General features: G+C 42.9%; 1 protein-coding gene across 1 annotated transcript in view; it reads right to left on the minus strand.

Moving 5' to 3' along the window:
* The window catches only part of cicb (capicua transcriptional repressor b), a 29,153-nt gene extending 17,513 nt beyond the window's left edge, over nt 1-11,640 (minus strand). Inside the window, exon 1 of the mRNA XM_070911751.1 lies at nt 7,788-11,640. Within this exon, the coding sequence (XP_070767852.1) occupies nt 7,788-11,640 (3,853 nt within the window). The remainder of the gene's footprint in view (nt 1-7,787) is intronic.
* Nucleotides 11,641-15,097: the final 3,457 nt, after the last annotated feature.

Raw genomic sequence — 15,097 nt, forward strand, 5'->3', positions numbered from 1 at the left:
ATGGTTCAACTAATAGGCATTAAAAGAAGAGACAGAGAGAGAGAGAGTAAGAGATTAAGGCTTATCAACTACCCTGAGCTCTCAACAAGTCAATCCAGTGAACACAGTGTGTTAAGCGGAGATAGTTGGACAGCTTGGCTGTGTGAGTGAAAGGAAAAGAGGGTGAAAGAGGGCAGGGTGGAGATGAGGGATTACTGTGGCTGCTCAGTGGTTACAACCCTGGGTAAACATTACAAGGCCTTAGTAATGAACTACATTTGACCAATTATTCAGAGCCGGGTGATGACTTTTTCCTTTAGCCTGGTTTGAATACTGCTAAATTCTGAATTGATTAGCAACAAAATACTGCAGACATATTTGTGTAAAAGTATTTTGTCACTTCAGACAATTTCGACTGCCTCACAATAGCTATTTGAGCACAAGACGTACAGATAAGAAAATCTGTTGACTGCACATATGTAAAGTTGGAGGGAGGAGGTGAGGTAGGCATGCTGGTGTGAAACCTCTGAATTTTAGATCTTAGTCATATATAATAGAGATAAGCGGTGAATAATGGGAAGAGTAAGAGAGAAGGTGTGAAAAAACAGTAGAAGAGAAATTCCCCCTTCAGCTGAGCTTAACTATCTCTCCTTGCTGCCGTGCTGGCCGTGCAATATCTGTGTAGGTGTTCAGCAGCTTTCATTGGCTGTCTCCTCTTACAGACATCATGCTTTTAATGTGCGTATGTATGCACGTCTCTACCCCCCAATTACATCTGACAAACGCCACGTGACTTCACACAAGAAACTTTTCCTCCTCCTCTTTACCTACGCTGGCACCATGCAGGCGGAGCACCGCCTTCGCTCACTCTCCCATCCCATCTCTCTCATCCCTTAATTCATCTTCCACCCCTGTGCTCTGTGTCTCTCCCTCCCACAACCCACCATTTGCTCTGTCCAATTATAACTCGATCCACCAGTCCTTTGCAGTTACCATGGCAACAGCTATGTTGGGCACTGGTCCCCGTGGTCACCAGTCTGCCACTGACCATCACCATCTATTGCATCAAAATAAAGTTAACCGATCATTTTAACATGGCTTATGGATGCCCGGAGGGATGCCTTTTTAGGACACACTGGAGTCAATCATGGCTGTGTTCTAGATTCAGGTAAAGTTAAAAAACCTGCTACTCCTTATTCCGTTCAGTGTTGCAAAGGGAAGACCCCATCGTTGAGTATTGAGAAGAATAAAACAATTATTCATCAATTACTGGGAAGTGAACAGATCTCGTCACCCACAAAAGAATGCAGATATGCAGATTCACTGACTTTCTCCTCTCAACACCGAATAATTGGCATTGGGGAAAATACATGAAACGCAAACTTCAGACCAGTGTTTGGAGACCCAGATCACTCCATCCACTGTGTGAAGGAACTTGTAATGTATGTATTTGGCCATCTGGGGGCACTACTAGCCTGCAGATAAATGGCCGACAGACGGGCAGCAGCAGAAAACCAGTGCAAAGACTGTGGAGCTTGAGATGCAAGGAAACGAGAGGAGGAGAGTGGGATGAAGGAGAAACGAAATTCCTGAGCTAAATAAAAACTATTCTCATTCCAAACTTCGGGATGTGAGGAACACATGAAACCTGTGATCTCCTAAGAACAGTGAATGTGGGTTTAACTGAGATCCTGAAGAAGCAGTAACAAAATCTGAATATCGGGCTAACTTTATGTGAATGCAGTCTAAGTCTTGGAGCCACCTCAGACTAAGGAGTCCCACTGCACCAGTGCATTTCTCCCCAAAGTATGCTTCGCCCAATAGAGAATAGGATTATCGTTGCACATGACTTTTGTGGTAAGTCTTGAGGGCTTCACATGTGCTTTGGTGCCAGTCTAGATGGCTGTGTGATCCAGATGTGGTTGTTGCCATGGCCAGGGAGGATATGCAGGGCTTTAAGCGTTACGTAAAGCAGGGGCGGGAGGGAGTGGGGATGTTATTCCCGGGTATCCGTATCCGGGTAGACCAGGATGAAGAGAGCGAAGTGGAGAGGAGGGGAAGCGAAGCCACTGCAATGCGATGGAGCAAAGGGTTAAAACAAATGTGTCATAATTTTTTAGAAAGAAAAATAAAAAATGAGACGGAGGAGAGCGGGAGCGAAGAGAAAAAGATGTTTCCAAGTGCAAAATAACAGTGCGAAAAAGTGTATTCACGTGTACTTAAGGGGGCATGACATGTTTACTCAGTGTTGCACAAACTGCCTGTGCATGTGTGTGAGTGACACAGAGAGATAGAGATAAAGAATTATGCACACTTAATAATATACAAAGGCTATATTGCAATTTTACTTTCAATCATTTATAACTGTGGAATATTGACATTTGGGTAACATATATCTCTAATAACATATCTCTAGAACATGTTCATTAAAGACGCTAAAAGGCCAAATAAAAGATTTTCTGTTCAAGAAACAATTATGTTGATAATTATTATGCTCACAGACATAATCATGCAGCTCAGTATGTGAGATGCCGAGCAGTTTCACTACGTGGTCATACAGAGAAAGCTGGTGTTTCTGTTGAAACCGGGATTTCGATACAAGCGAACAATACTCATTTAAGACCTTTACAGCAGCAAAGTCATCTAGGTCCTCTCTATAAAAAGGACACCATACACACTTTCCTCTCTTCAGACCTCAGAGGTAGATTGATGAAAGATGCCACTCAAGAATGCTAAAAGTAAAATATTATCTAAATAAATGCTTATAATGAGGGTTGTAATTTTCAAAATGACAAAAACAGTAGCAGGCGTGGACATGGCTCTTATGAGTGTGTAAAAGGGTATTTGACCTGGAACACTTCAGTCACTGCTTGAATAATTTAGAGGAAACCCTCCGATTATCTAGGATCGTTTCTGTTTTCAGGGAATGTTGACTAAAACACCCGAGACGGAGTAAGAAGGAGCCACCACTGATGTGTTGGTGTGTAAACACATGTGAGCATGCTGAAGTTCCTCCCCTCTCAGTGAAAAGTGACACAAGCACACGTGCCACACACACACACACACACACACACACACACACACACACACACACAGGGGCAGCTATTTCTATTTGTGAATATTCTGTGTTATGTACAGGCTACATCAGTGTGATGTTTGCTTTGTTGCCATGGCAACAGACGTTTGGCGCGCACACATCATATCCGGTACTCAATGATTGACGCTTGGTTACTCTGTCTCACACACACACACACACACACACACTGCATGCAACACACACGTGACACCATAAAAAACGGTCTCATCCTTTACCTTGTCGCTAACAGTTTTCTGCCTGTTCCTTTAACAGTTTTAATTTACAGGAAGTTACGGGGACGCTTAAAAATACATTTAATTTTACTTACTCATTAGCGTGTCTTATGTGGGAAAGCACAGACACACAGAGAACATACGCATTGTTGTCTTTAAAGTGTGTGACAGTGTCAGTTGAGGAGCTTCACTGAGCCAGACGACTGATGCCTTATTTCTGAGTGAATTAATAAAAACACAGAATATTAATGTGTATGAGCAGGATTATAATGTATGTAACACAGACAAGAAGAGAGGAAGAACTCACAGACTACTTATTTCTGAATTGTATGAGATTTAATTTAACCTGCTCCCTTCGACTTACATATCATGGTCTCTTTGTCTTCTTACGTGTTAAATCTGCACTTTACTATATGATCTCTAAGGTGTTAGAACTATATTGGTTTTCTGAAATATCATCCTAAATTGTACTTTTATTAACTGCCAGATATTTCACAGTAATTTCATTCACTCCTGATGAAATGAAAGTTCCTACCTGACCACAGCAACATACAGAACATTTAGTTTGCACATTTTATTTATTCATTTAATTACTCTGTTGTAGTTTTTGTAAACAGTATTTTAATTTCAAGGCCTGATGTGTCCTGGAGTTCTCTCTATCCCTGAATGATGTAATGTGCCATAATTGATGAGTTATTAACCCATGTAGGAGAATTTTAAATAATCTTGGTTTCAGTGGTGATCTTTTAACGTTTTCACCCTCACATGAACATAATTCTAACCAACATCATATGTGTGTAATGCCATAAATATGATCACATTTATACTGATACTGATCCTCAATCTGTACTCTGAATCATATTTATTACCATTACACAAAGATGCACATATTTAATTTACAGAGGATTTACAGAACAAATTCCTTCTTGTTTTGGTTGAACAATTCAAAAATATTTTATATAATGATATATTCGGACACAATGAATATTTAAGATAATTTGAAAAACACCAAATTAACCTTTAAAACTTTAAAAAACTGTTTAACGTTTGCACATATTTCACAAGTTGATAAGAAGACACTAACACCTACGCAAACTTGCAAATCGTGTGATTGCACACATATGCGCACAGTGTTTTCCTACTGTCCCTCGTATTTCACACTCTCCTACGACCATATGCAAAAGCTCACACACCCGTTCTAACACTACAGGAAACACCCACATGTGTACTTCACTCAAAGATCTTGTAAAATAAATGCGCACAAACGCTGGCAGGCGTGCATGCACTCACACAAAGAGATGCTATTCATTCATTCAGCGTCCTTTCAGCTGCAAAAAAAAAGGGATGTGAGGAGGGACCGTACACTCAAAATGACAGCGCTCCCTTTCCTGTCCACTTCTCTGTCACACTCGTGAACGTCTGCACAGCGATAAGTGCATACACACTGAGGGCAAAAGGCCCTGGTGAAGTGAATTACACTAACTGATACCATATGTCCATATATAACAGAATTGAGAAGTAGGCTCTTATTTTCAGCTGATGATGAATAATGGTCTCTCATACACACACACACACACACACACACACTTTATAGTACAGCATATTCCTACACATGAGCTTGAGAAACAACTTCTTCACACACCCACAATACACTACTGAAACTTACAACATATATCCTACACACACACACACACACACACACACACACACACACACACACATTTAGAATCAACCCACCTCAGTATTACTGGCCAAGACTGCTGCCCACACCTTGTTTCACTATATCGTTACATGAGTCACTAATAAACAAACAAACACATGAACATACACACGGCAAGAGTCAGTGGAAATAGTTTGTAGTGAGTAAGAAGATAATAGTTGCTGGGGTCAGGAAGTCACACACACACATGCACTTATAATAGGCATGTCGGTCAGACTTTTTTCAGGAAATAAACAACTGCTGGATTTGTACAAAACTTGCAGTTAAATCCTCCTCTTTTCCTCCTCCTTCGTCTTTATTCATCTTCGCTGTCGTCCTCTCTGAGGCATTCCTCATTCTCTTTCTGATCTAATCCCCCCTTTTTTTCACTCTCTCAACACAAAATCAAAAACAAGTTGGTGGAAACAGTCCATAACTGGCCTACATACATCTAGCCCACACGTTCCATACACACTTCTGCTTTCGTCTTCAAATGTTAATTTCTAGTGTAGCACTGATTTAAAGCAGGGAACAGCTACACTTCTTCACTCCTCCATCATTTTCTCTTTCCTCAGATTCCTTATTTTTCTTATCGAACTTCCCCTTTCCTCTCTATTATAAATCCATGCTGTTGCATTGTGTCTATCTTGTCTATATGGTGTAGTTATGATTGCTACCACTCAACCACGAAGTTTCTGTCCATAATGACTTGGAATATAAGAGGGACTCTTGAATATCAACAAAGCTAATCCTGTATAACGTACAGTCTAATCCCTATAGAAAACACAAAAACACCAAGGCATGCATGCCCATGCATACATTTTCTCTTTTGCACTTTCTCTCTCTAACGACCACACACTCTAAGATACACACACATGAATACACAGAAATAATTTTGCATCCAGCTAGTGTGTCCCTTTTCCATTTGCATTTAAAATCCAAACTAACCACAATTTAATTATTACTTCGGTAATTTTGTTTTACTAATAACAGTGTTTGGCTCTTAAATATGATACGTGATGTAAACTAGTCCTTTTCCAAAAACCATCAGATAAACCAAGCTCCCTTTCTCCGAGTTACCGGGATGGACGGTACGGATTATTCTAACCTCACTGAGTGCTGACTAGTGAATTCAGTGAATCTTGTGAATATATATTATATACTTTTTGTCATCAGCAGTGGTTCCAACAAGCCTAGTCCTGACTTGCTGAATCACAGGTGCCTGTTCCAGGGCTTACATGGGTCACGTGACCAGCCTTAGCATTTAGTTTAGTGTTACCAGCAGACAAGAGGATGGTGGACAGACGACTAGAGAAAGCCATATGGGACAACAGCATGTTGGCTAACAGGAGCTTCTTTCACTAGGCATCAACACACATAGGTCGTGGCATTTTAATGTGAATCTAACCCTCTATTACACTGTGGGTGTTATGTGTTCTCAGACAAGTTATTGCGTAAAATTAAAAAAACACTATACAGTAGTTTGATACTTTTTGTTCAAAACAACTATGATTATTGAATGAATGGTTGTTTAGCTGAATTAGATTTATTTGATGAATGAAATACAAAGCAGTATATTAATGGTTGGCTGGTATTTATAAGAAAATATAGAGAGTATATAGAGAGAAACAAATAACTAAGCTAGGTCTATTTACTATTTAATTTAACAGGAACATGTCATTTTAAAATTAAGGCTTCAATAAATCTCCCTCTCTTCTGGTCTGTGTGTGTGTGTGTGTGTGTGCACGTGAGGGTGTGTGTGTGTGTGTGTACAAAATAAAAAGAGGAACTCATAAAGCTACATTTACACACAATTTGCCTAGTCTTGTCATTATTTTAATATTTATGCCACTTGCAGTAGCTTCAACTGAATTCACATTAATAGAACATTGTTTTTCTTCTGTCTCTCCTCTGGTACTTTTCTGAAGACGATAGCAGCACTATCAGTGCATTTCTCTGTGGAGTCTCAGTTACTGAGTACAAAAATCATTGCCATCATACTATAAAATGCTTGTTAACTTAACTTAAATTCAAGGCCAGTAAACAGAGCTTTCTCAGTCCATTCTGAGTTGATACTGTCTGTGTTAGTAGTTGACACCACAGAGCCACACAGCTAACAAAAAAGACATAATTTAAAAAGGTTAGAGAAAATTCTAATAGTATTTGAAATTAGTGACATGAAATTAAATTGCAAAAACAAACTAAAAGGTATTAATTACGCAGAAAAAAACGAGCGAGACCCTAATGCTTCATGCCACACTACTGGGGATGTTGCAGAAAATCCTTCCCTTGAGGTTGCTACGTTCCCAAAATTGGGATTCATTAAAAATTTAATAGAGGAGAATATTTACTTCATTTTTTTTTTCATGTACAAAGCTGCAAGTATGTCATGTAGGAATAAAGTTTGAGTTGATTGATATTTAAAAAAACATAATTTTGAATTAATTAATGGAAAGTCTATTTTATACATGTAATTGTTTTTTACTTTGAAATAGGTACACTATATCATACATTTTTCAACACAGTATCCCTAATTAAGGTTATATTCTGATCTATATTACTTTCTCATCGACAAGTTACATTTTCTTTCAGGAGTTTTTTGGAACAGAGACTAAACATAGCTATCATGAAGTTTTTCTAAAGGTGCCCAGAATACACCATTTAATATATTTATTCCACATATCTCCTGTTTGCAGCCCAGTTCACAAATTGCAACTAATTTCTCCATAGTCTCAGAGGTTTCTCCTTCAAAGTCACTGACCTCACATACAAAATACACCCACATGTACAGAAGTCTCACCTGTGCCAGGGCGTCCCATGATGATGTCTTTTCGTGGGACAGGGTGAAGGCTTTCAGCTGGGAGGATCAGGGGCAGCAGAGCGGTGGGAGAAGGGTGACAGGGAACTGGCTGCTGGACCTCACCCCCAAACCCTGTCCCCCTGTTCTCTTGTTCCCCAGAGCTGTCCGTGCTACTTGGAGTGGGTGCTGTGACTGTTGTGCTGACGGTAACTGACAGGGCCTGCAGGGGGGTGGCAGGGGTGGCAGTGGTGGGCAGGGAGGAAGGTGTCGGGGACACAAGCACCAGAGTTTGGGCTGGGCTTCGCAAAAGGACGGTGCCATTGGGTACTGTGGCTGCAGCAGCATTAATGGGGACAGGAACCTGGAGGCCAGAAATTGGCTGAGGGGTAAGGGGTGTTAGGTTAATGTCTTTAGATGAGGAGTTATCTGTCCCTCCCTCATTTCCACCTCCTCCTCCTCTTCCCAAGGGACACTCTGTAAATTTTGCCAGTGGGACTTCGGGATTCCTCACAATGACAGGGGAGTCCCGCAAGGTCTGTTGGGATACAGGGACCACACGACGAGGCCCTCCGTCGGGAGTGAGAGGAGAAGGAGGAGTTGGAGACACCAGCAGAGGAGGAGGAGAGACAGCAGTGGAGGACGGTGGCCTACTGGAGGAGGTTACTCCTCTGGGTCGGGAGAAGGTGGGTGTGTGTGTGCGGGAATGTGAAGCTGGTGTGTGGGGGGACAGCACCCTGAAAGAGTTGTTGAGGTCCCCCTGCTCCAGCTCTGTCTTGGGTGTGTAATCGTGGTGGTGTGAGATGAGGGGTGTAGGGGGAGGCCCGTCGGGCTTTCGTTTGCTGGGGCTCATGGGGACTGTAAATGTCAGGTTGCTGTGGAAGGAGGGCTGGATGCCTGAAGGGTGTCTTTCTCCTCCTCCAGCTGGGGTTGTTACCTTACTTCCTACTGCCCCTCCTCCCCCTGTCCCACTGGGTTGCCTGTGCCTCCGGTGTTGCAGGACCGGGGAGGCGGTAATCGGGGAGAAGTTGGCTGGCCTGAAGCCAAACAGTGGGGAAGGTGAGGGAGAGGGGGCAGGGGAGAAGGGCGACTGGTTGGAGATGGGAGAAAAGGAGGGGGTGCCAGAGCGGGAGCTCCCTAATGACACAAGCATGGTGGCAGCCTCACACTCATCAAAGTCAAAGCGTGACGACAGGTCATGGGGGAGGAGGGAGGGGAGGACTAAGCGGGGTCTGGAGTCTCCTCTGCTACTGGTCTCACTGCTCTCTCTTGACGTGTCGTCCCACTCAAACTCACTGCTTGCTCTCCCCCGCAGGTCAGAGGGGGTGACTGTCCCTGAGCTGCTGCCTCCTCCTCCCCTCTCTCCCCCTGCTGCCTCCATCTCTTTGGTCCTCAGGGACAGGTGTCTAGAGCAGTATCCTCGACGCTGAGACTCCTTCATACAGCCCTCCCTGGAGCACAGCCTCCTCCACTGCTTACCATTGAACTTCTTACGGATACCATTGGGGGTGCACACCACATCGCCCTTCTTGTACTTTTGCTGTGCCAATGAGAGAGGCGTCCTCGAGCGAGAGGAGGCAGAGGAGGACCCCCCACCAGAAGTGGGAGTAGGGGTCTGAGTGGGAGTGGTCTTTGATGGAGGTAGGTTTGGAGTTGTGTTGTTCATTTCAGACCCCTGTAAGGCAGGGGAAGGGGGTGGCTGAGGACTAGCTATGGTGGAGAGGTGTGGGGGTCCCAGACCCCGTACCACAGAGAGGAGGGGGGACGAAGGAGGGTAGCCACTAGACTTGGAGAGGACGTTTCTGTGCTGAGAGGTTCCAGCATTTGGCTTGGGATCAACAGTGAGGCCCATGTTAAAATGAGATACCTCAACGTCCTCTTCTGGAGTGTTTGGCTGTTTCTGTCTCTCTCTGTCAGAGTAGTTATCTCCACAGCCATGAACTGTGCTGCCAGCTACACTAGAATGGGGTGGTGGATGTACGTTTTCATAGGGATGCCCTCCTGCAACCCCTTCATGTGAAAAACCATGGCCCAACCTTGCTCCCCCTCCCAGCACCCCCATTCCAATACTCAACTGGCACACTTCCCTCTCTACCTCCATCTCCTCCCTCCGCTCCCTCTCTTCCCTTTCCCTCTCCCGCTCTCTCTCCTTGGCCCTCCCACCATCCAAATGCGAGACCTCCCAAGGAGGGGTGAGCAGTCTCAGACTTTGTCGGGACACCCAAACAGCATGAGCATTAGCTTTCCTTTTCTCTTTCTCTTCCCCCACCCCTCCATTGTCCAGAGTCTCTCTGTCTTCACTCAAAAGCACCTGGTAAGGGAAAGAGACACCGGGGTGGGGGTCCACCTGAGCGACAATCCCTTCTCTGTACAGCAGAGGACCTCCCTCCTCTCCACCAAAGGGCACACATACTCGAGTCCCGACAGCCACAGGTGCCATGCCAGGTGGGGGGGCATCCAAAATGAACTCCACAGTGCTCTCAGTGCCTGATGACGACGTCATCACGGTTCCACCATGGAAAGGGTATTTGACAAGGGTCTCCTGGAGCTGGACTTCAACAGTGCCTCCACTCACCCGACGCACCACCCCTGGTCTGAACACAGGTGATAAAGGGCATGAGTCAATCTCCTTAATTCCTCTGTCCCCTGTAGCCCCAACCCCACTCTCCATAGCCCTCTTTATCTGGCGAGCTAGAACTCTCTGGTTTTTCATTCCTTTAGCCAGAGCTTCAGCTAGCCCCTCTGAAAGACTGGCCTCTTTAGGGTGCGAGTTATGGAGAAGAGCTGGGATGTGGGAGTTCTTATGATGAAGGCTTGGTCCTGTTGCTTCCATCACATCCAGGTCAGCTGAGTGCTCACTAGCTGTATCAGTGGAGGAGGAACGCACTGAGTTAGGGGCCCCCTCTAACTCATTTTCTCCAGCTTGGGAATCTTTTTCCTGGGAATCTGCTATCCTGAGGGCCCTATCCCCCGTGAAAACAAAATGGTTTGCTTCTGTAGCTTTACTATCCACATTTAGCACTGATGGGTGATTACCTGAGCAATTATTACTTCTACTATTACTGCTATTGATAAAGGTACTGTGGCTCCCAGCACTACTATTACTACTGTTAGTTGGGTTGTTAATACCACTTGTAGTGTTACTGTTAGTACTACTATTGATGCTAACATTAATGCTTTTATTAATGCTATTACTAATATTGTTACTACTCTTGAAATTATTATTGGGCATATTTACACTATCACTGATTTTGCTGTTAATATTGCAGTAATGGTTGTGTATGAGTGCAGGGCTGGAGGTAGGAATGGTAGTCAGGGCACTTGCGTTGTTAGCAAAGTGCTCGTATGTGTATTTTTTCTTGGGTATACGAGCCTTAAATGTGGCTGTTTTCCTACTAGAGACTGAGCCTAAACTGGGGCTGTGATTGGTGACCAGAGGGGGCGTGGCTGTGGAGAGTGGTGCTGGGGCGGAGGTAGGAAATGCTACAGTATCAGTGGACATAGCACTATTTCCATTCGTCCCCACTATCACTATCTTCTCCTTTTCTGTCTTTTCCTCTGCCTTCTTTCCATCCTTCTCAATTGACTCCACAAGTTTCCTCAGCTCAGTCGACTCCTCCCTCGTGGGGGTATTGCTGTTTGTGATGGATTCTTCGTTAGAGTTGGCGGCTGTGGGCAGGGTCTGTTTGCGTGTAGAGGGAATGTTGGGTGCATTCTGTGTGGTTTTGACGAGTGTCTCCCTCTTGACTCTTTTGGGGTCTTTCTCTTGGAGGGGCTGAGAGCCCCCTCTCCTTCTCCCCCCTCTGCCTCTAGTTAGCGGGGGAGAACGCCCTCTGTGTTTCTTTAATGGTCTCATCTTTTCTTCACTGTTCGCAAAGTGCTGCAGATTTTCTCCTGCTCCTCTTTTTTTCACCTCCTTTCTTTTGTCTTCCTCTACTTTTTCTTCTTCTTCTGTCCTTCTGTCCTCTGTATTGCAGGCTGGAAAGGAAGAGGGAAAAGCAGAAGACAGGTGGTCATTTATTATCTTCATAATCAAAAATTGCTGAGAATAAAAATGACGTCATACCTGGAAGTGTGCTACACTGCACTGGCTATCACATTGGCTCAATGTCTGACGTATGCTCTCATTCACCCTCCATATCTGCCTAATCCACTAGAGTGTGCATGCAAGCGTGTCTATTTATGGGTGCGAGTTTGTATACTCAAAACATAAAATCTTAATTTGTACATTAGTTATCCACCATTTAAAATAAAATAATAAAAAAAAGACTGCTTCATGAAAATAAAGGAAAAGATATAAAAATCTTATAAAAATCTGTATTCTTCTCAAGGCCTATATCATAGTTAGAGTAATACTAAATAATTAATCAAAAGTGATATTTATGTTTTGATAGTTTTGCTGAATTATTGATTTATTTTCCAAGAAATCCTGGGCAAGCATGTCCGGGATTGAGATTTAATCTGATTAACCTTGTGTGAATATGATATAACTTATATAGTAGGTTAGTTTACTTAAAAATAAAGGGTCAGCAGAAAAGAAAAAGAAAAAGGTGGCCAAAAGAACAACAGAAAGAAAGAAACGTAAACATTCAAGGTCACTTGCTTCAATTCGTCTCTTAGAGAATCCAACGTCTGCTTTTAATGGCCTAAATCTCTTTAGTTTCAGATGCATGCAGAGAAAATGCACAAAAATGCTTTCGCTTCATCTCTCAATCTAACACACACACTTGAGTCTCATACTACAGGTCGCCTGATCTCTCCACTGTACTCCCTCCAGCTACTTCGATGTGCGACAAGGTAGCTTTCTCACGCTATGCATTATAGACTTGATGCTGCATGTTCAACGTGGGATCGCAACACAGCATTTATTTTGACTTCCATCAGGAGGAAAAGCGCTGGCTGTGGCCTGGGTGAGGTCATCCTACAACATGAGTGAGAGAACGACAGAGAGAGAGAGAGCGAGAGAGAGAGAGAGAGAGAGAGAGAGGTAGGAGTATGCGGCTGTTTGTTCAAATAGGCTGTTCTTGTGTAGTCATTGGGAATTTCCACAGTCATTCTAGCACTCGCTGGCCTTCTCTCACTCTTTCTCGATGTCTCAGTCTTTCCCAGTCGTCTTTTGTCATTGTCACACTGACACTCTCTCTCTCTCACACACACACACATTTTTACAAAAAGACAATATAATTGGAATAATCTGCCATGGTAAAATACGCCCAAAATGAGAGAAATTAAAAGGCTGGAACAGGATCAGGCACACTCACTGATGCAAGATTACAGGCTAAATACAGTCACACACACACAAAAACACACACACACACACACATACTTACACACTCGTACGCAGGCGTGTGCATATGTGCTGCCCTCGACTAAGCCTAGCAACTCGGCAACATATTAAAATGCCTGCATTCCTACGAATACAGACAAGAACACACAGACACATTTATACGGCACTCACACTTCCTGTCCTAGACATTGGAAAAGTTCGTCACACACACATAGGGTGACCTTGTCGTTAACTGTTTGCTTGCTGTAACAAACAATACACAACATAAACCCGTCACACACCAGTTCCACTTCCTACAGTAAAGAAAAGCATCTCTTCCTGGTCCTGAATGACTAATAAACAATTCGAGTCACCTCTGCCCTAACACAATACAGTATATTAAAAGTAGAAACAGGCAAAGGGGGTTTCATTTTCATTACTGTATCATCATTTTATCAGAACTTATTTTCAATTATTTCATTATTTTTGGATTCATGGATTGTCAATGCACAGTAGTGAAATATACACATATTGATAATTTCCATGGTAAATTCTAATTACCAATATTAAAAATGATACTAATGTTTTGTGTTTTATTGCAATAGCACCATGTGTGTAGCTTTACATCTAGAGTTTACCTACTGTACTGTAACTGTGATGCTTCCTGCAGATGCAGAAATTTGACAGACAATGCTCTGTTGATATCTCTGCTTATTTATTACTAACTACAAAACTGTATAAAACAAACATAGGAACATAAAGTGAAACTCCACATACCGTCCATCACTCACTTTCTATTTACAGTCAGTTTTTGTAAATTCCATGTATAAACCGTCCAGAAGAAAGAAAACTCCAACTCCAAGTACCAGGCCAAGTGCCCCTTCATTAGTGTAGACACTGAGGCCTGGATTGGGAGTGTTGGTCCTGCAAAGTAGTGCACTGGAAGAGACAGGAAGTAGTCAGGGCCACTTGGCTGACAGACTGGTTGACTGAATAACTCAAGAGGATCTGATCTTAGCTTAGAAAAATGCGTTTGGTCATGCTCATGGCCTCCCAAAATGCTGCATTATTTGGCTGATAAGCCAGTGGCAGGCATGTGTGTGTATTCACATTCTGTAACTTTGAAGATACTGGACTGCACAACAGAGTATGTGCACAACAAGTAGATAACAGAGGAGTTTCAGAATTAGACATTGACCAATCTTTAGTTTCAGTGTTGAGTATTTGGAGCAAGTTTGTAAACGATTTATTTATCATAGAAAGCCTCATAACTTTTTGTTATCTAGAATTAAATTGTGGAAAACCCTTGAACTCTTCAGCCATCTGAACCCATTTGTGAGTCCATCCTTAAAAAAACAAGGCAATGATGACAAACAATCATCTTATACACCGAATTTCATTTGAAATTACAGACAGAATACCATTGTTGCCAAAGACACCAGATATGTGATACTAATTCACAGGGAAACGCAAATGAATTTATACTTTAAGCATCTATAATATCAGTGCTGCCATATAATAAATGGCATAGGATTTTTACACTTCATATAGTCCCAATTCTTCCCTAAAAGATCAAAAGCATTGCACGCACAGACGAACATCCGCTAAAAGGAAAATAACTGAAGACCTTTAAGCCTTATTGTTTGTTAGCTACAATTCAAGAGCAAGTCTAAATCAAAATCTCTTCTTCTTGGGTACTGTTTTAATGTATAAGTTGTTAATCAAAAAATATAAAGGGAATTGTTGAAAAATCCTGATGGTCCTCTGGCCTGAATCCAGACGAAACAGAGAGGAACTCAGTCATAATTTGGGTAATTCAAGACATCTTCCAGCACTAGAGCAGGTTAAGACTGAAATTTTTGCAGGTCTGGTCTAAAGCGACTGTAAATCCTGAATAGACAGATAATCGACGGCTATCGTCTCCATGGTGTTGGACTGGACTCCTCCTTAAACAGCTAAAAGATGCTGTTTCACCCAACACACATACAGGAGCACACTATGTAACCCCCCCTCCACAGCATAGCAACATCAAACTTTACACACACAC

The sequence above is a fragment of the Enoplosus armatus genome, chromosome 9, assembly GCF_043641665.1.
Source record: "Enoplosus armatus isolate fEnoArm2 chromosome 9, fEnoArm2.hap1, whole genome shotgun sequence".
Taxonomy (NCBI): Eukaryota; Metazoa; Chordata; class Actinopteri; order Centrarchiformes; family Enoplosidae; genus Enoplosus; species Enoplosus armatus.